The sequence below is a fragment of the Oryctolagus cuniculus genome, chromosome 6 (assembly GCF_964237555.1).
Source record: "Oryctolagus cuniculus chromosome 6, mOryCun1.1, whole genome shotgun sequence".
Taxonomy (NCBI): domain Eukaryota; kingdom Metazoa; phylum Chordata; class Mammalia; order Lagomorpha; family Leporidae; genus Oryctolagus; species Oryctolagus cuniculus.
The window spans coordinates 61,764,696-61,785,796 of NC_091437.1; the positions used below are offsets into that span (position 1 = coordinate 61,764,696).

The 21,101-nt window shown below is 52.2% G+C and overlaps 1 protein-coding gene across 6 annotated transcripts in view; it reads left to right on the forward strand.

Annotated features, from left to right (window-relative positions):
- SFXN1 (sideroflexin 1) overlaps positions 1-21,101 on the forward strand; it is a 42,552-nt gene that overhangs the window by 9,343 nt on the left and 12,108 nt on the right. For 2 of the 6 annotated variants that reach the window (XR_011389441.1, XM_051843627.2), the window contains exons 2-8: positions 8,795-8,967; positions 11,066-11,236; positions 13,925-14,023; positions 15,434-15,509; positions 16,019-16,104; positions 17,305-17,432; positions 21,041-21,090. Coding sequence is in view for 5 of the 6 variants with exons in the window: in XM_051843627.2 (XP_051699587.2) it covers positions 8,795-8,967; positions 11,066-11,236; positions 13,925-14,023; positions 15,434-15,509; positions 16,019-16,104; positions 17,305-17,432; positions 21,041-21,090 (783 nt within the window). In the remaining variant the exon portion in view is untranslated. Of the gene's footprint in view, positions 1-5,553; positions 5,675-8,794; positions 8,968-11,065; positions 11,237-13,924; positions 14,024-15,433; positions 15,510-16,018; positions 16,105-17,304; positions 17,433-21,040; positions 21,091-21,101 lie in introns of those variants that run through there. The other 4 variants (XM_051843630.2, XM_070075808.1, XM_051843629.2 and 1 more) reach the window with 4 other exon arrangements.

Consider the following 21,101-nt stretch of genomic DNA (forward strand, 5'->3'; position numbering starts at 1 on the left):
GGAGGGAGGAAAGGAGGGATGGCTCCCATCCGCTGGTTCACTCCCCAATTGGCTGCAACAGTGGAGCTGGGCCGATGTGAAGCCAGGAGCTTCTTGCCAGTCTCCCACGTGGGCACAGGGGCCCAAGGACTTGAGCCATCTTCCATTGCCTTCCCAGGCCATAGCAGGGAGCTGGATCGGAAGTGGAGCAGCCGGGACTCGAACTGGCACCCATATGGGATGCCGGTACTGCAGGCAGCAGCCTTACCAGCTAAGCCACACGGTGGGCCCCACTTGAAATCTGTTATAAGGGGCAGGCAGGGAACAGTGCTGCATTCCCTTCCTGTTGCTACTGCAAGAAATTGCTGCACAATGGGTAGGTGACAACAACACAGATTTAGCTTGGTACGGCTCTGGAAGTCGGCTTCTAGGATGGGTGGCCGCCCCTCGAGGCTTCAGGGGAGAGTGCCCGTGAGCTCTGTGCTACTACAAGGAGGTCAGGAGGGAGCCCTCTGACAGACAGAAAAGCCCTGCTTAGCTCACAGCTTTGGAGATTCCAAGAACAAGCAGCCCCTTTGGTCTGAGCTCTGATGACGGCCATGGTGACAGATCAGCGTGGGAGTGTGGGGGGGCGGGGCTTACATTGCCAAACAGGAAGTCTGAGCCTTCATCCCCCCCAGCCCCTCCCAGCGGTTCCCCCACCTTCCTTAGTGCCACCCCGGGGACCTAGCCTTTAGTCCTGGGCCTTTGGGAGAGCCCACACTGGAGCACACTCATTCCCTGCTTTCTCCAGCCTCTGGGCCTCAGGCCTCAGCATCCTGCACCCTCCTGGCAGCCTCACCTCTGGCCATCGCCCCCTGCTTGCTCTATAAGTATGTAGAAATCGATGCATCTATTTTTAAAAAGATTTTTCTTTGAGAGGAAAAGAGAGAGCTTCCATGTGCTGATGCCCTCCTAAATGGCTGCAGCAGTCGGGCATGGGACAGGCCGGAGCCAGGAGCTCCCTCCTGGTCTCCCACCAATTTCCGCCATCTTCCGCTGCCTTCCCGGGGGTGTCAGGCAGCTGCATCGTAAGTGGAGCCGCAGGACTCACACTGACACTGTGCTGTGAGAAGCCAGCATCGCAGGCAGCGGCCTGACCCCTGTGCCACACGCAGGCCCCTCCCTTCCTCTCACGGGGACCCTTGTTGCGTCAGCGCCTCCAGGGGACGAGAGAGCCTCTGCTTTTCAGGACCCTTAATCACCACAGAGGCCTTTTCCCATGCCACGTCACACGTTCGGATTCTGAGCATTAGGGTGCGGGCATCCCAGGGGGTCACTTTTCTGCTCGCCCGCACAAGGCCCCCCGTAGCCCTCCTGGTCAGAGCCAGGCTGCCCTGCTGGGTTGATCAGGGCTGGCCGTGAGTGACATCGAAGACTTGAACTCTCCTCTTCTGTTGCTTGTGCACAGTGTGTGTGAAACCCCCGGCTGTGAGAACTGAACCTACGCTGGCACTGGCGCGTAGTAGGAGCTGGCGCATAGTAGGAGCTCACACTCTTGGGCAGCTGTCTAGCCCAATTCGTTGTATGTGTTAGAAACCCCCAAAACACTGGGGTTCCATGCCCCGGCTCTCCCCTTGCCTTTGGTGAGGCCTCCATGGCCTCCTGGCTCACTGGCGCTGCACCCATTAGGTTGCTGCAGTGCGGAACTGCACAGGACGGTGGGCGAGTTCTCACCTGTAGGGAAGATGCACCTCAAAGGAAATGCACCTCATGTCTCTGCAGACACTGACTGACAGCCTAATTTAAAAATAATCATTACAGGCTGGTATTGTGGTGTAGCGAGTAAAGCCAGCACCTGTGACATGGGCATCCCATATGGGCACTGCTTCGTGTCCCAGCTGCTCCACTTCTGATCCAGCTCTCTGCTATGGCCTGGGAAAGCAGTAGAAGATGGCCCAAGTCCTTGGGCCCCTGCACCTGCTTGGGAGACCCGGCAGAAGCTCCTGGCTCCTGGCTTTGGCCTGGCTCAGCCCTTGCTGCTGTGGCCATCTGGGGAGTAAACCAGCAAATAGAAAATCTCTCTCTCTCACTCTCACTCTGGCTTTCAAATAGATAAATCTTTAAACTGGTAAGAATAATAATGATTAGCTAAAGAGTAGTGAGTAGGAAGAGTGCCCTGGAGTCCAGGCTCACTCTGGATTCTCCAGACTTTGTTGTCCCACGGGCACCAGCCCCGCCCCCACTCTGGCCCTGGCCTTCAGCTTCCTCAGCTCGTCACGTGACGAGCACGTTGGTGGGTGAGTCTAAGGTCCCCTCCAGCTCGTGTGCAATATCACTGTATTTTTCAAGTAACCATATATTAACATAATAATATCGGCAGCGACGTGCCATATTGGAGCTAGTTGGTTCTTGAGAACTAGAAATCTATGAAAGCTACTTTTTTTTTTTTTTTTTTTTTTTTGACAGGCAGAGTGGACAGTGAGAGAGAGAGACAGAGAGAAAGGTCTTCCTTTGCCGTTGGTTCACCCTCCAATGGCCGCCGCGGCCGGCGCACCGCGCTGATCCGATGGCAGGAGCCAGGAGCCAGGTGCTTTTCCTGGTCTCCCATGGGGTGCAGGGCCCAAGCACCTGGGCCATCCTCCACTGCACTCCCGGGCCACAGCAGAGGGCTGGCCTGGAAGAGGGGCAACCGGGACAGAATCCGGCGCCCCGACCGGGACTAGAACCTGGTGTGCCGGCGCCGCTAGGCGGAGGATTAGCCTAGTGAGCCGCGGCGCCGGCCTTGAAAGCTACATTTTTAAAAGATTTATTTATTTAGGGGCCGGTGCTGTGGCTCTTCCTGTAGTGCCGGCATCTCCTATGCGTGCTGGTTCAAGTCCTGGCTGCTTCACTTCCAATCTAGCTCTCTGCTGATGGCCTAGGAAAGCAGTGGAAGATGGCTTAAGTCCTTGGGCCCCTGCACCCTTGTGGGAGACCTGGAAGAAGCTCCTGGCTTCGGAAAGGCCCAGCTCCACCCATTGTGGCCATTTGGGGATTAAACCAGCGGAGGGAAGACCTTTCTCTGTCTCTCCCTCTCTCTGTTGCTCTACCACTCAAATAAATAACTAAATCTTTTTCTTTTACTTATTAAAAAAAATGTATTGGGGGCCGGCGCCACGGCTCAATAAGCTAATCCTCCACCTAGCAGCGCCGGCACACCGGGTTCTAGTCCCGGTCAGGGCGCCGGATTCTGTCCCGGTTGCCCCTCTTCCAGGCCAGCTCTCTGCTATGGCCCGGGAATGCAGTGGAGGATGGCCCAAGTCCTTGGGCCCTGCACCCCATGGGAGACCAGGAGAAGCACCTGGCTCCTGCCATCGGATCAGCGTGGTGCACCGGCCGCAGCGCACTGGCCACGGTGACCATTGGAGGGTGAACCAATGGCAAAGGAAGACCTTTCTGTCTGTCTGTCTCTCTCTCACTGTCCACTCTGCCTGTAAAAAAAAAAAAAAAAAAAAATGCTCCACTTCCAATCCAGCTTTCTGCTGTGGCCTGCGAAAGCAGTAGAAGATGGCCCAAGTGCTTGGGTCCCTGCACCCATGTAGGAAGACCTGGAAGAAGCTCCTGGCTCCTGGCTTCGGATTGGTGCAGTTCCAGCCGTCGCAGCCAATTGGGGATGGAAGACCTCTCTCTCTCTCTCTCTTTCTCTAACTCTGACTTTCAAATAAATAAATAAACCTTTAAAAATTTATTTATTAATTTGCAAGGGTTATAGAGAGGGAGAAACAGTGCAATTTTCCACCTGCTGGTTCACACCGTAAGTGGCTGCAACAGCCGAGACTGAGTCAGGCCAAAGCCAGAAGCCAGGAGCTTTATCTGGGTCTTCTACATGGGTGGCAGGGACCCAAGCACTTGGGCCATCTTCTGCCACTTTTGCCAGGCACCCAGGCAGGGAGCTGGATGGGAAGTGAAGCAGCCAGGACTCAAACCAGCACCCATATGGAATGCCACGTCGCAGGCAGCAGCTTTACCACAATGCCAGCCCCTGAAAGCTACATTTGAACTTTTGTTTTGACTATTTATCTTCAACATAAAGGAGAAATAGTGATAGAATTATAGTTAAAGTGGAAGAAAGATTACCTGACGCTCAGTTTTCTGATAAAACAGGCATCTGACATCCCGTGGGGAATACCGCAGGCTGCTCTGGCCTAGGGAAGGCACCAGCAGGGAGAAGAAGAGGCAGGGCAGGGCAGGGCTCACGGTGGTACAGCCGTAGCCAGGGCCGTGGAGCCCAGGTCAACACCCAGGAATCCCACCGGGTCTGAATCTCCAGCAAGGGGGTGTGGTAGGTCCTCGTCACCATCTCAATCCCCGCGGTGGGCTGTAGGAAGGAGTGGATGTGCTTGGCTTACAGATTTCGAAGTTCAGAGGCTGAGATCAGGCCCTGGGGATGGCGCTCCTGCTGGCAGCGTCTGAGCTGTGCAGTGTCCCAGGCAAGAGGGAGCACGTGTGGAAGAAGCAGGGCGAGCGGCTGGGCCCCGTGGAGGCTTTTACAGCAGCCCTCTCGAGAGAGCCACTCTCCCAGGGCACACCTCGGTGATGTCAGGACCTCCACCGGACCTATCCCCTAGGCACTGGCACTGGATCAAACGTCCACCCTCTTGCAAAGGAGGAAACAGATTCTCTCCCCAAATGTCCACAGCAGCCAGGCTGAAGCCCGGAGCTTCTTCAGGGTCTCCCACGTGGGTGCAGGGGCACAAGCACTTGGGCCATCCTCTGCTGCTTTCCCAGGCCATTAGTAGGGAGCTGGATCACAGCGGAGCAGCCAGGACTCGAACCGGCGCAGGTGGCAGCTTAACACCAGCCTGGCGCTATCAGTTTGTGCATGAGTTCGAGAGCCGTGTCCTGTTCATGCCAGAGCAGGGGTAACATCTGTCTGTCCGCCAGGTTCCATGGTTTCAGAACCACTGGTCAGCGCGCGCAGCTTCGCAGGAACAAGCAGGTCCCCAGGGAGGGACCTCTGTGGTTTGTGCAGTCTCTTCCTGCTGCTGCCACCGTGGCTTAGAAGGCACAGAACTTGCCATGTCAACTCTCCGAGCAGCGTTGCGGGGGCCTTCCCACAACGGCCCCTGTTTTCAGCACGCACAAAGGGAAGGAACCAAGTTACCAAGCAGTTCTTCTCTGGCCAGTCAGCTTCCAATGAACTGTTACACTGACCTGCCCTGCCTTCCTGGACGCTGGGTTCTCCCGATTTTCCACCCACTGGTCACGCCTCTCCCCTCCTTGCCGAGCTTCCAGCGTGTCCTGACGCCTGCACGTTGGGGACCTCGGAGCCTGCTCCGTGTACACGGCTGCCCTGGTGCTCTCGGCCCGTCTTTAACCGCGGTCTCTGCACTGACAGTTCCCAAGGCATCTCCCTGGGCTAGCCTGCTCCCTGGCACCACACACTTGTATTCGGCTGCCGCCTGCACATCTCCTGCAGGGTGTGTCTTAGGCGTCTCAAACTCCCAGCCTGAACTTCCTATATTTTCCCCTGAGATGTGCGGCTCCTCCTTCTGTTCTGATCCAAACCCTCAGCGGTTAAACCTTTTTTTTGTCTCATATCCCACACCCAAGCTCTCAGGAAGTCTCGTTGACCCCAACACAACACGTGGAACCACAGTGCTTCTCAACACCTGCCCCTGCCACCCCAGCCGAGCCGTCAGCTCCCACTTGGATTTCAGCTGCACCCTCCCAGGTGCGCTCTGCCTCCATTCTTACTCCCCATGGGCGGGCCTCCAGCAGCAGCGAGAGGCCTCCTGTTGAATCATCATCAGATCGTTTTTTAAAAATAGTTATTTATTTGAAAGGTTGAGTTAAAGAGAGAGAGAGGAGGGACAGAGAGCAATCCTCCATCTACTGGTTCCCTCCCCAAATGGCCACAACAGCCAGGGCTGGGCCAGGCCAAAGCCAGGAGCCTCTTCCGGGTCTCCCACACGGGTGCAGGGGCCCAAGGACTTGGGAATCTTCTACTGCTTTCCCAGGCCATAGCAGAGAGCTGGATCAGAAGTGGAACAGCTGGGACTGGAAATGGAATCCCTCTGGGATGCTGGCACTGCAGGCCACTGCGCCGGCTGTGTCAGGAGTTGGGGGTGTCGTTCTTCTTGTCTTGATTTCAGGCAGCAAAGTTTCTGATGTCTGTGACTGTAAGCAAAGTGTCTCAGACGAGAAAGCAGCAGTCACTGAAATGTTGTGACGTCTTATAGCTGCCCTGTGGCCTCGGGAGAGACACGCCTTTCCGTTACCTCTGCAGCTGACATCCCGTGCAGGGGAGCCCCAGCTTTCTCAACCGCAGGCCTGACTTTCACTCTCGCTGCCCCGCTGTTCTACCTGCACTGCCTGCCCCACGTCTGTGGGCCCAGCAGGGTCAGTTTTGATCCTGTGGTCAGTGATACCTACGAGAGTACTTCTAGAAGTTCATGGAAAATGCATGTTATGGGGGCCGGCACTGTGGCGCAGTGGGTTAAAGCCCTGGCCTGAAGCACCGACATCCCATATGGGTGCCAGTTCGAGTCCCAGCTGCTCCACTTCTGATCCAGCTCTCTGCTCTGGCCTGAGAAGCAGTAGAAGATGGCCCAAGTCCTTGGGTCCCTGCACCCATGTGGGAGACCCGGAAGAAGCTCCTGGCTCCTGGCTTTGGATCGGCGCAGCTCCAGCCATTGTGGCTAATTGGGGAGTGAACCATCAGATGAAAAACCTCTCTCTGTGTAACTCTGACTTTCAAATAAATAAATCTTAAAAAAAAAAAAAAAAGAAAGAAAATGCATGTTATGAAAAAGCTGGATTTCAAAACTTTTTGCAGTAATTTATCTTTGAATTCCGTTTTTCCACAAACTTTTTGAAGTACCGCCATAGCAATTAGAGATTTTGATAAAGTGCAGATTAAGAGTGCCTAGCATTGCATCTGATGTCTTCACAGACCTAAACGCTTGTAAAGCGTTTTTAAAAAAAAAGCTGGAGCTTGCGCCATGGCTCACTTGGTTAATCCTCCGCCTGCAGCGCTGGCATCCCATATGGGCGCCCGGTTCTAGTCCTGGTTGTTCCTCTTCCAGTCCAGCTCTCTGCTGTGGCCCGGGAGGGCAGTGGAGAATGGCCAAAGTGCTTGGGCCCCTGCACCTGCATGGGAGACCAGGAAGAGGCACCTGGCTCCTGGCTTCGGATTGGCACAGCACCAGCCGTGGCAGCCATTTGGGGAGTGAACAAACGAAAGGGAGACCTTTCTGTCTCTGTCTCTCTCACTGTCTGTAACTCTACCTGTCCAAAGGAGGAAAAAAAAAAAAACTAACAAGTGACCTGGAAAAGAAAGTATGATTACTATAATTAGAACTGATATTAGAAATCTAATATTACAGTATATCAGCTTCACAGCTTGTATAGACTTTGGATGCTAACATCTGCTGATATCCTAATATCTAGTCTAAGAAAAATCGTCTGATCGGACACAGATACATTGTTTGTAATGGTGAAAAATTGAAAGCCATATAAATATCAAAGGTGTTAGTATATATTTAGTGCCATAGGGGGTACTCACGAAATAAATTAAAAAAAAAAAAATCAGTGTGGGTGTTGTGGTGCAGCAAGTTCACCCACCTTTTGGGATGCCTGGGTTTGAATCCCAGCTGCTCATGCTTCCAATCCGACCGCAGCTTCTTGCTGGTACACCTGGGAGGCGGTGGATGATGGGGGCTGGTTTCTGCCACCCGTCAGAGACCCCAGAGGAGCTCTTGGATCCTGGCTTCCGCCTGGTCTAATCCTGGCTATAATGGGCATTTGGGGGAGTGAACCAGTAGATGGAAGAGACCTACCCCTGTCCATTGGCCTTGCAAATAAACCAAATCTGTTTGAAAATCGGGTGTGAAATAAGAGTGCTGGGGCACGCATGTGGCCTACAGATCCAGACTTCCCGGATGCCTGGATTCACTCCCAGCTCTGCCTCTGGCTCCAGCCTCCTGCTCAGGTGGATGCTGGTGGCAGCAGTAATGGCTCACACAGCTGGGCTCCTGCATATCACCTTATCTTATAAATTATATGATCATATGTGTAGAAATGTCTCCAAGGAAATGTGCCAAACCTTAACTGATTTTTTCAAGTGGCTGGGTTTTTTTTATTCTTTATTTCCTTTATAATAAGAGTATATTTTTCCGAATACTGTGATAAACATATATTACAGTAATATGACGCAGCCCTAAAATAAGCATGTGTCACTTAAAAGGAGGAAGTTTAATTACCACTGGGGAAAAATGCTGGTTTTTAGGAAGGAAATAGACATTGTGTGAGGGAAACTGGGTGTTCCAGTGTTACTCGTATTCACAGGCCATCAGAGTAGGCTGAAGAACATAATTTTAGTTTTTGGTTGGCAGTGTCTGTGCTGAACAAGGCTCAGTGAGTCTGGGGGTTTGTAATGGTGCAATCTGGGGGCATTCCAGCCTTTTTCGTGGCATCAAGGAGGGGATGCCCAGCTGCCTGTGGCCGCTTCAGCCAGCACCAGGCCTCCTACCCGCGGGCCCTGTGACCACCCGCGGGCCCTGTGACCACCCGCGCTCTCGGAACACCCTCCACTCCCTGTTCCTCCCAGACCGCGAAGGTTTCAGGGTTCCGACACGCAAAGAATGCTGAAATACGCGGACGTCTGAGGGAAAACAGGTGGGAAATTACGCAAGTTTGATGTAGATCCGCAGAGACCTAGGAAAGAGTTAGCACTGGGTTCAGACTGCCGTTCTGCCGTTGGTTTCCGAGTCGTTTTTTGATCTGTACTTGATGGCTCTGAGCGTGCCGTGGTCCAGTGGACCTCACGTGGCCTTGTCTTTGGACTCTGCAGTGCGAGACGATGTCTGGGGCACTCCCACTCAACATTAACATCCACGAGCCTCGATGGGACCAGAGCACCTTCATTGGTCGGGCCAATCACTTCTTCACCGTCACCGATCCCAGGAACATTCTGCTCACCAACGAACAACTAGAGAACGCAAGAAAAATAGTCCACGATTACAGGTACTGACTGTGTATGTAGATCAGCACGCCTTTACGCCTTCACGTGCTGTTCTGCCAATGTTTTGTTTTGTTTTGTTTGGCAGTGGAACCTTTTTTTACCAAAAAAAATAAAAAAAAAGTTGGAAGACTCGTATCTCCCCATTGCTGACTCTTAAACACGACCATCAGGGGTTCCTCAGAGCCTGAAATGAGACAGTCCTCCCTCCGCTGTGGGTGCCAGTCTGTGGGTCCCCTTTTCTCAACACCCTGCCTCCTCTTCCCCAGCACAACCACCCTGCGTCCACAGCCAGCCTGGCCCATGGTTACCCCTTGCTCTTTTCTATCCCTGGGCAGAAACAGCATCATGCGGGGAGGGGGGAGGGGACAAGTTGTTGAGAATTAGGGGAAAATAGGAGCTTGCCTGGACCCAGGCGCTCAGACAGGAAGCCTGCTGGTGGCGGTAGCTGCAGGCACTAGAGGTGTTGGATGCACTGCCCCTGCCGAGAGAGCAGGTGTGAGGCACTGCTAAGGTAGAGCAGCAGTTGAGCCTTCCTGGCCACCACTTAGCTCTGCACTCAGGAACTCAACCAACCCCGAATCCAGAATACTCAGAAACAGGTGCTTCCATGCTGAACTTGCACGCATTTTCCTGCCTGTCATTACTCCCTGAACAGTGAAACCACTACCTGCATAGCTTTTACGTTGTGCTGATGCCGGGAGCCATCTAGAGGTGATTGAAAGTGCACAGGAAGATGTGCGTGTAGGCCCCACGGCAGCACGGCGCCGTTGCATACCAGGGACTGGAGCAGCCGTGGCTTGTGCTATCCAAGGGGAATCCTGGAGCCAAACCCCAGTGGATACCCAGGGATGGCTGGGCTCTGTGGCCCCAGTCGGCAGGTTTTTTTCTGCAGTAGACCTTAGGAGAAGTCAGCACCACAGAGACTGTAGACCACAAAGGGTCTCTGATTTGTAGTATCCAAGAGCCTTACACAGGTTCTATGCCAATACTCTGCCAGCTTATATAAGGGATTGGGGAAGCCTTGGATTTGGGGATCCTCAGGAGTCCTGGAACGACTCACTCTAGGGTGGCTGCAGTCGGATCTGCAGTGACCTTGTTTCCAAATGAGGTCACATTCAGAGATGCTGGGGTGAACATGAACTTGGGTAGCATAGAAGACTATCTGAGAGATATTTACAGGATACTGCTGGATACAAAAGGTGGTAATACGGCCCCAGATCTGCATGCTGCCATTAAATAAACACACAGCAAATACGTAGCTTCTAGAAGATGCTTTTTCCAAGACTGGTGCAGCCGTGGTGATGAGGGGGCAATGAACGAGTCCGATCGCTCTCAGGGATTTCTGTATTTTCTAAGTTTCCAGCAGTGAACATGGTTGGTTGGTTGGGTTTTTGGATTTATTTTGATAAAGAAGAATAATGACTGGGTACCTAACCCTTTTCTTTCCACTGAAGAATGTTCCTGATCTAGATTTCTCAAACTGTAGGTTTAAAATGAATTAGTTATTCTTGATCACCATAGCTTTTGTCTACATGAGTAAAAACCTTTCAGTTTGCAAAGTTCAAAGGACATTTTTCAATTTTTTTTTCTTGACAGGCAGAATTAGAGAGACAGAGAGAAAGGTCTTCCTTCCATTGGTTCACCCCCCAAATGGCTGCTACAGCCGGCGCACTGCGCCGATCTGAAGCCAAGAGCCAGGTGCTTCCTCCTGGTCTTCCAAGAGGGTGCAGGGCCCAAGCACTTGTCCATCCTCCATCAAAGGACATTTTTCAAGATGCCCTGTAGAACAAAGGCTCTTTCAAGATTGAACACTTTCCCCGTAGACAAGACACTCAGGTTTCTTTGCTTTTTCCAAATTACGAATGATTTGAGAAGAGCAAGCTGGAAATGGCTGTTTTAGGCTCCCACCATCCCTTGTTGAGTTGTCCCTGCCTGGGCGTGGCAGCTGGGTCTGTGCCCCCCCCCCCCCCCCCGGCACAGTAGTTTCTGGAAGACGCCGGCTTTAACAAAACAAACTCAAACGCGCAGCTGCTTGCCCCTGAGGCTCTGGGGAGACGCTGGAGATGCACAATCGCATGTGATGTGTTGTTGTTTTCCCAGACAAGGAATTGTTCCTCCAGGTCTCACGGAAAATGAGTTATGGAGAGCGAAGTACGTGTACGACTCGGCGTTTCACCCTGACACCGGGGAGAAGATGGTGCTGATCGGCAGGATGTCGGCCCAGGTGCCCATGAACATGACCATCACGGGCTGCATGATGACATTTTACAGGTGAGCTGGGGACCTCGCCGCAGCATTCGGGCTCCAGTGCACTTGGAAGTGAACAGCCTTACTGAAACATCTCTCCTGGGTACAGGAGATGTTGGCCATGTGTGTTCGTTTGTCTCAGTGCTTCTGCAGCGTGTACATGTATCACAGCATCGCATTGTACCCGTAAGTGTGTTTAAGCAAGAAAAACTTCAATCTTGATCAGATTCAGCTCGAGTTCTTATTTTGTTGTTGCCGTTTGCTTTGTTCTGTTTGTTTCTTTGGAGAAGGGGGAAAGGAGATTAAAAAAGAAGTTTATTTTCTGCCACAAAGATCTTTCCCCAAGTAGGGGTTCATTTTCATTATACATCAGCGTGGACGAACCTTGTCCTGGCGTTTGTGACATTTTGAGTTCAAGGTCAACAGTGCAGTGCGTGTTTTTCTGAAATCCAGTGTATCTGGATGCAGCTGGACACACAGGTGTTTCTGTTCTTGTTCGTGTATGGAAGGTACTGGAACTCTGCCTTTAAGAACAATTTTTTTTTTTTTTTTAAGATTTATCTGTCTATTTGAAAGTCCAAGTTAGAGAGAGAGGGGAGGGAGGGAGGGAGGGAGGGAGAGAGAGAGAGAGAGAGAGAGAGAAAGTGATCTTCATCTGCTGGTTCGCTCCCCAGGTGACTGCAATGGCCAGAGCTGGGCCAGGCCAAAGCCAGGGACCAGGAGCTTCTTCTAGGTCTCCCACGTGGGTAGCAGAAGCCCAGGCACTAGGGTCATTTTCCCCTGCTTCTCACAGGTCATTAGCAGGGAACTGGATCAGAAGTGGAGCAGCGGGGACACGAATCGGCACCCACATGGGATGCCGGTGTGGTAGGCATCACGTTTTTTAAAAAGCCCCACATCTAACTTGTCTTTGATTTGGTTCTGAGCTAGTCACTAATAAAGCACTCAGCAGTGATGGCCTCAAGCATTTAGATTTCCTGTGAGACTGTGGTTAATTAAGGGGCTATGCCACCAGTAAGGGACTGAGGGAAGGGTTATGAGTCTGGATGTCAGGTTCACAGCAAAGGATCAGTGAGCTGATCCTTTTGCTGCATCTGAATCGAGGGAGGGGATAAGAATTACAGGATTATTGGGGCTGGCGCTGTGGCATAGCAGGTTAAGCCACCGCCTGCAGTGCCAGCATTCCATATGGGCACCGGTTCAAAACCTGGCTGCTCCACTTCCAATCCAGCTCTCTGCTACGGCCTGGGAAAGCAGTAGAAGATGGCCCAAGTCCTTGGGCCCCTGCACCCACATAGGAGACCTAGAGGAAGCTCCTGGCTGCTGGCTTCCGATTGGCTCAGCTCCAGCCGTTGCGGCCATCTGGGAGGTGAACCAGCAGATGGAAGACCTCTCTCTCTATCTCTCTGCCTCTCCTTCTCTTTCTGTGTATCTTTGACTTTCAAATAAATAAATAAATCTTCAAAAAGAATTACAGGAATAATGTTAAATAAACAGTGCACACAGAATTGAGGCATTACTTTTTGTTGTACCCTGTGTATTCTAGTTTAAATATAAAGTGTTTTAGCATAAAATGTCTGAAGAAAAATATATAATGTACTGAACGTTCACTTTGGTTTTCTCTTTTAAATGGGTTATAATTATGCTAAAAACTTTTAAACTTAAAACTAACGTTCAGATGTTGCTACTTTAAAAAGAAACTATTGTTTTGCTTTCAGTTCCATTTTGTGAAACCAGTCTGGTAACTTTACCTTTTCCCTCTGCTAGTAACATCTTTGTTGTCCAAAAGGAAGTTCCTTTTTTCCACGAAATCTTAGACTTAAAAGAAATTGAGGTGGAGAAAGAAAAAAAAGTCTATAGGCAGATTCTTTTTTTAAAAAAATAGTTATTTTATTTGAAAGTCAGAGTTACACACAGAGAGAAGGGAGGACTTCCATCCGCTGGTTCAAATAAAAAAACTGGCTGCAGTGGCCAGAGCTGAGCTGATCTGAAGCCAGGAGCCAGGAGCTTCTTTTGGGTCTCCTGCATGGGTACAGGGGCCCAAGGACTTGGACCATCTTCTACTGCTTTCCCAGGCCACAGTAGAGAGCTGGATCAGAAGTGGAACAGCCGGGACTCGAACCCATGTAGGATGCTGGCATTGCAGACGGCAGCTTTACCTCCTATGCCACAGCGCTGGTCCCAGATTCTCCTTTTTAATCCATTTGTACAAGCCACTTATTTTGTCAAGGGCCATGTGGGGATTTACAACATCATTTGCAGGCCACACAAAATTGCCAACTGAAAAATTCACCTGCTCTAGATGAATTGAATTTTGAGTCCCTACTGTGATTGCCTTGGCGAGACTGGGCCAAATGCTTGTGCGGGCCAGCTATTCCCTCCCCCTGGTACAGGTAGGGGTACAGGTGTCAATAGTACAGGTGCAAGGGTAGGTGTAGCCTCAGCACACAGAGGATGGCAGTGCAGCTGGAAGGGCCGAACTGCCCAAGTCTTCAGATGACTGCTTTTTGCCCCAAGGGGAAGGACCTGTGCCAAATCCAGCTTCATCCTCTGGGCACCTCTGACCGTGCTGGCATCCTTATCTACACTGAGCAGAGTGGGTCAGGATCTGCCCGGCCCCCGCCCCTTCTCGTTCCAGCCGTCGCCGTGTTCCGTCGTGTGTGGAGGCTGGGTCTCGGGGCCGGGGTACGTGACGGGCTCGCTCTCTTGCAGGACTACGCCGGCTGTGCTGTTCTGGCAGTGGATCAACCAGTCCTTCAACGCCGTGGTCAATTACACCAACAGGAGTGGAGACGCGCCCCTCACTGTGAAGTAAGGCTGTGCGGTGTCGCCCCGCGCTCCCGTGGCCGTGCCCTCCCGCTTCCAGAAGTGTCCGTACAAGCTCCTTCTGTGGCGCCAAGTTCATGTGGCATCTTTGGAAGGAAGGCGTCTCTTTGCCTCCCTGTCCCAATGACTGTTTTTCCAGCTGGTGGACGTCACTCAGTCAGGCGCTGGCCTGGGAAGCCGTGTCCGCTCTCATGCCCTTGAGCTTGTGGCCAGCACAGAACACGGAGCAGGCGGGGCAGGTGTGGCCCCTAGGGGGTCACATGCTGGCACCCCCACTCACCTCCAATGAGTCGATGGCCACCAACATCACAACAGAGGTGTTGACAGTGTGGTCCCCAGAACCAAGGGGACACTGTGGCACTGCGACCTCTGTGTCCAATTTGTTTATAAAGTAGCTCACCTGTGGAGTCCAAAGAGTAATGGGCTTGAAAGTTTGCCTCCTGGAAAAAGCATGTTTAGACAGGCTGAAGGGAGTAACTACGAATGTTAGCATGACTTGGAGAACACTTGAGAGGAAGGCACGTGTCTCTTTTATCACCTGAAGTAGTCTCTGACAGCCGGTATTCCTGCTGCCATCTTACAGAACAAAGGTTGTTGAGATCTGCCACCCGGCGGTGTGTAGCACAGTGACAGATTCTCTGCAGAGAATGGCTGGTGCTTCATTGTATGTTGAGCCTTCTTGTGCACTAAAGATCTCCTTCTAAGAATGGCGGCCCTGCATTTTGGCTTTGCAGTGTCTGCTCATATTTTGAGAGCATTTTTATTGAGGCAGATACGCTCCAAGCATCTAGCCCAGGGTGCATTTCTAGCTTGGAACACCACACAACTCTTCCTCCTCTAGGCGCCCTGTGGCCCTTACGTGCATAGAGTAAACCTGCACTTGTTGGGGACCATAGTACAGTCCTATGTAGAAAAGCTTTTCAGGTCTGATGCTTTTTCTCTAGATTCTTCCACTTGTAGAGTGATGACAAATGCTGTGTTGTAGGCTTAATTAATGCCGTTTTATTTATTTATTTTTTAATTTGTGTTTATTAGAGAGAGAGTGCTTTCCATTCCCAAAGGAATGCTTGGGGCTGGGCTGGGCCAGAGCCAGCAGCTAGGAACTCACTCCAGCTCTCCCACTTGGGTGGTGGGCCCCCAACGCTCGAGCCATTGCTGCTTCCCAGGGTCCGCATGAGCAGGTTGCTGGAGTCAGCATTGAAGGCAGGTGGCAGACTGAGGCACTGCAGCTGGGAGCGCGGGCGTCCGAACCAGCACCTTAGCCACCTGGCCCAGCGCCCACTCCCCAGCCGCTGCATTCCTCCATGCTGTTTCACATGTCCCCCTTGGTTCTAGTAATACAACCGAATTTCCCAGCATTCTCCTCATTCACGCAGCGTCCTTTTCTCTTCTCAGCGAATTGGGAACAGCTTACGTTTCTGCAACGACCGGTGCTGTGGCAACAGCTTTGGGACTTAATGCACTCACCAAGGTACTCCCAATTTCTGGCTCTGTAGTAAAGCTTCCTAATCTGTCCTCACCTGCCTGGCTCCAGATCCCTCTGTTGTTTCTCAAAGTCGCTCAAGTCCAGGTGCCTTTTCTATTATCTTCAGCTGCATATTTTAATTACATCTACCAATGAGTTTGGGAAGGGTTTTAACTAATTACCAGTGGCCCAGGCTGTGGTCAGTGCTTGGCTCCGTTTGTTAAGTGCTCCAAGTTCAGCCACTGGACACCGTTGGCGGCCGTGTGGTTCAGAAGAGGCAGGAGAGCCAGCGTCAGCGCTCACCACAGACCACACTGAGATGTGTTGAGCTGCACTGAGCTGTGCAGACATCCCGGATGTGTGCGTTGTCCCAGCCTGCCCACGACAGGGCATCTTGACTTGCGCTTCTGTGCAAATAAGACTGCAATTTTGAGAGTTGTCGAGAAGAAATAAATATTCCCTTTCCGTAGTGCAGGAGAAGTAAGATAATGCTGATGGGCTTCTCTCCCCCGCAGCACGTGTCACCCCTGATCGGACGCTTTGTTCCCTTCGCTGCCGTGGCCGCGGCGAACTGCATTAACATCCCGTTAATGAGGCAAAGGTAGGACTGGGCTGCTCGCGTAGTGAGGGCCGGGGCCTCACAGGACGGTCTCGGGGCATAATTGGCTTCAGTAAACCTTTGAGATTTGAGAGTGTGTTTGGACGTGTACGGATGCAGTGACAGGTCTGGGACTTACTTCAGCACTGTCTGCAGGTAGGCATGAGGATTAGGTTAGGGCTGTTGATGAAGCAGGCTTAGCAATGGGTTGCTGATTTTTTGTGATTATCACTTTATTTGAAAAATAAGCAGAGATAGACAGAGCTCCCGTTTGCTGGATCATTCCCCAAATGCCTGCAAAAGCCAGGGACCGAGCCGGCCCAGAGCCAGGAGCTGGAAACTCAACCCATGTCTTCCACGTTGGGTGGCTGTGATCCAACTAGCCGAGCCATCACTGCCCCCTTCGAGGGCGTGCACGGGCAAGAAGCTGGATTGTGGAGTAGGGCTAAAACTCGGACTCAGGCCCTCCAGTATGGACGTGCGCATCCCAGCCAGCAGCTCAGCCTCTGTACCAAGCGCTTGTTCTGAGTTGCTCATTCGTGAAGCAAGGTGATGAGTGCCTGGGCATTTGAAATAGTCTTGCTCCTTCCGGATAATAAAAAGCTTAACAGGTGCGTCTCAGGCTTGCAGTGAGCTGTGCTTGGGTTAGACAAAGAATGTCATTTATTCTTAGAAACAGGTTCCTTTTTTCTCCTGGAATTTTCTCATGGGGCTTACAGTAATATGAGTCTGTGGGTATTTTTTTGTAGAACTGGCAAAAAATAACAGGAGAGGAAAGAGAAGGAAACCAGCATTCTGGAGTGGATATGAAAAACAGGGACCTGGGAGGGACTGTCGCATGGCAGTCACGCGGGGCCGTGCACCGGGGCTGCTTCCCCGCCCCAGCAGTGCTGTGACTGCATAGTGCTGTGGGTTTCTTTCTCAGCTTTGAACACGCACATAGAAATGGGCCTTACACTGAAGTGAGTGGATCCACGCTTCAGGGCACACGGTTATTAGAGAAGTTACCCCCTGCTATGAAAGTTTACAAGTGTCATTTTGCTTCTGTGTCTATCACAGCGGGGGTTAAACTTGGTTATGATGTCTAAAGATAGACCCATCAGTGCCACCAACAGCACTGGCAGGGCGGGCCCTGCGCGCCGCTGCTTCTGGGCATGCCACGAAGGCGTGGGCCAACTTTCCTGAGTGTGTTTTGCCCTGCAGGGAGCTCAGAGTGGGCATTCCCGTGACCGACGCAAATGGGAAGCGCTTGGGTGAGTCGGCAAACGCCGCACAGCAAGCCATCGCCCAAGTTGTCATCTCCCGGATCCTCATGGCGGCCCCCGGCATGGGTGAGTAGGACTTGGTCGTTCATTCAGTCTGTACACATAGCACAAAGAGGCTCCCGCGTGTCCGTGGGCACAAGAAGTCACTCCCTGGAGGGGCCAGAGTTGTGGCACAGTGGGGTAAGCCACCGCACACAACACCAGCATCCATGTCTGAGCACTGGTTCGAGTCCTGGCTGCTCTGCTTCCTGTCCAGTTCCCGACCCATGGACCTGGGATGGCAGTGGTTGATGGCCCAAGGGCTCGGGCCCCTGCCACTCACATGGAGACCTGGATGGGTATCTGGGATCCTGGCTTCAGCCTGGTCCAAGTTTGGCCATTGCAGTCATTTGTGGAATGAACCAGTGGTTGGAAGATAGCACTTTCGCTCTCTATCTCTCTCTCTATGGATCACTCTACCTTTCAAATAATTAAACAAATACATCTTTAAAAAACAAATCTGCTGGCGCCGCAGCTCAGTAGGCTAATCCTCCGCCTTGCGGCGCTGGCACACCGGGTTCTAGTCCCGGTCGGGGCACCAGATTCTGTCCTGGCTGCTCCTCTTCCAGGCCAGCTCTCTGTTGTGGCCCAGGAGTGCAGTGGAGGATGGCCCAAGTCCTTGGGCCCTGCACCCGCATGGGAGACGAGGAGAAGCACCTGGCTCCTGGCTTCAGATCAGTGCAGTGCACCGGCCGCAGCGCGGCGGCCATTGGAGGGTGAACCAATGGCAAAAGGAAGACCTTTCTCTCTGTCTCTCTCTCTCTTACTGTCTACTCTGCCTGTCAAAAAATTAAAAAAAAAAAAAAAAAATCCACTCCCTTTAGTGGAAATTACTTTCCAATAGAGGAAGAAGAAAAGAAAGAAAAATCCCTCGTCCAGGTTGAGTGTGCCTTACCCGGAGTCTTTGCCACCGGAAGTCTTTTGGATTTGGGGAATTGGGGAATGCTCGCATGGAAGTATGCGTAATGGAGCTATCTATCTATCTTAGGCAGAGCCCGGATGCAGGCGAGGCGGTGGGGGAGGCCATCTCTGCACTGCAGGCGGGGGGCAGCAGCAGGTAGGACCAGGGCAGTGCGCTGGACGTGATCCCAATCTGAAGGGAAGGAATCTGATCTTTGTCAGTCTTGAAAAAAACACCTCCAAAAGTCCACGCAGAGAAACAATCTACTGAGGATTCATTTCTGTCCGTTGGAAACCCCTGGGACACAGAATCATTAGACCAGCTGTGAATAAGACAGGTGCCAAGAAGCAGCTCGGTTTTCAGCACTGGAGTCAGTGTGGCCCAAAGCAGAGAATCTTCATCATCTGTAGTTCCTCTGGGGGTCCCAGGCCACTGCAAGGCTGGGTAGAACCAGCTTCAGGCCAGGCCTGGACAAGGGCCTGAGAAGTGCAGAGCTCTGTGCAGGAAGCTGGCAGCATGTGTGCGAGTCCACCATCGGCCCAGGCGGCGCTGGGCTGCTGAAGCAGAGCCCCCGGGGAAGCACCCGGACCAGCTGCTCTCGGGCTTTCCCACTAACCTGTCTCACCACCTTCAGATGCCTTTTACTGCTAGGTGCTCGTTAGCAGGCACGGAGGCGGAACCAGCAAAAGTTGAAGAAAAGTTTAGGAAGGCAAACTTTGAGGAACATTCTAGAGTCAGATTCAAGCGATGGAGGATTGATGACATTTGGAAAAAGCAGGTTGCATGTGTAAGTACAGACGGCCTTTTTCCTTGTCATGAATCCCTAACCAATACTGCACAACCACTACAGGGGTACTTCAGAACATAGAATTAAAAGATATATTTATTTTGCTTTAAAAATTTTTTTGAAATCAGTTACATATGAAAGGTCTTCAAAAAGTTCACAGAAATACATATTATAAAAAAATTACATAGCTTCCAAAACAGTTGCACCAAAATAATCTTTCTCCATACCTACAAGCTTTTTTTTTTTTTTTTTTAAGATTTATTTACTTATTTGAAAGGCAGAGTTACAGAGAGGCGGAGAGAGTGAGAGAGAGGTCTTCCATCCTCTGGTTCACTCCTGAACTGGCCGCAATGGCTGGAGCTAGGCTGATCCAAAGCCAGGAGCCAGGAGCTTCTTCCAGGTCTCCCACACGGGTGCAGGGGCTCAAGGACTTGGGTCATCTTTTACTGCTTTCCCAGGCCATATCAGAGAGCTGGAACAGAAGTGGAGCAAGCGGGACTTGAACCAGCGCCCATTTGGGATGCTGGGACTGCAGGGGGTGGCCTTACCCACTACACCAGAGCGCCGGCCCCTCCCACAAACGTTCTTAAAGTCCCCTCTGATTCACATGGCACTTACAATGTATTACATATTGTGAGTCATCAAGAGGCGATGGCGGGGTGGGGAGCATCTGGCCCCGGGCTGTGTCAAGCCCACAGAATCATCTGGTCTGGTCCTGCCGAGGGAACCACAGGCAAACTCAAAACTGGGAAAGTAGAGCAGGCTAATTTGTAAGCTGATGATTTTTGTACGGCCCACAGTGATGTTGCAAATATCCAGATGGGCCCTGGCAGGAGAAGGGTTTCCCACTCCTGAGTTGAAGTCTGCAAGAGGATGTGCCTGCGTCTGATGCATACACTATTCCATTTGTGGGAGGGATCGGACGTCGTGGATCTGGGTGTCTGTGGGGGTCCCGGAGCCAGTCCCCCAAGGACATCAGGGCACAGTGCATTCACAGTCCGGCTCCCTGAGCAAAGTCCCGGTGACCGGTGTTAACTAAAGGCCACCTCTCCAGCCTCGTGGGAAGCCCTAGGCCTGAGATGGGGGCAGGGTGCCCAGGGTTCAGGACCAGCGGACTCATCCATGGTGGAGGAGCTGGGGTGCAGCTCACCAAGCCCTGGAGTCTGGATTTGGCTGCGGTCAAGGTTGCAGCTGCAGCCTCTGCCTCAACTCTTGCTTTTGCTCCTTCTTGGTACGAAACGCCTCACTTCTCCTGGAGCCCAGCCAGCCCGATTCCTGGAATTCCTAGTCGCTCGTCTATTTTACATGCTCTTTGGTCCCCAGAGGAAAAGGCACTCTTTGTGTGGCAGTGAGATCTGGAGGGGCAGTTGGCATTGAGCAGCCAACAGGGCGCTTCTGCCCGAGGAAGTGCACGAGTAGCCCAGCCGGCGCTGCTGGCTCCCTGCCCGCCGTTCTGCCCGCGCCCGATCCAGTTGAGTAGCTGCCTCCTTTCTGTAGACGCGGAAAACAGAGAAGCACGGCTCCCAGAAGTCAGGTCGGGCCTTCTGGGCCACACAGCTAGCGGGTGCACTTGCTCCCAGGGAAGCAAGGTGCCGTGCCCCGCTCTCCACGCGTGAGTTTGCACTGCTTCTACTAAGGCAGAGAGGGGAGCTCCCGGTGTGTGTACAGTGGCCTACTCGAAGTTAAAGATGAGGTTCCCTTCATGACTACAGAACTTGCTGGCTGGCAGAGGGCATTAGCGGTGGTTTTCGAAAATCTAGAGACTGGGTACAGTCTTTAACTTAATTAGTTGGAATTGAATAATTTCCACAATCACTACACATGGTTTTTTACTGGGCCCTTCGAAGGGTGACGTCAGATTTTGGTCAGCCGTCGAGGGGGTTAAAAGACGTGAGCTGGAAATAAGACGCTGACGGGAGGCCTAAGTGGCTGTGTGTCTCCTTGCAGCCATCCCTCCGTTCATCATGAACGCCCTGGAGAAGAAAGCCTTCCTGAAGGTAAGCCCAGT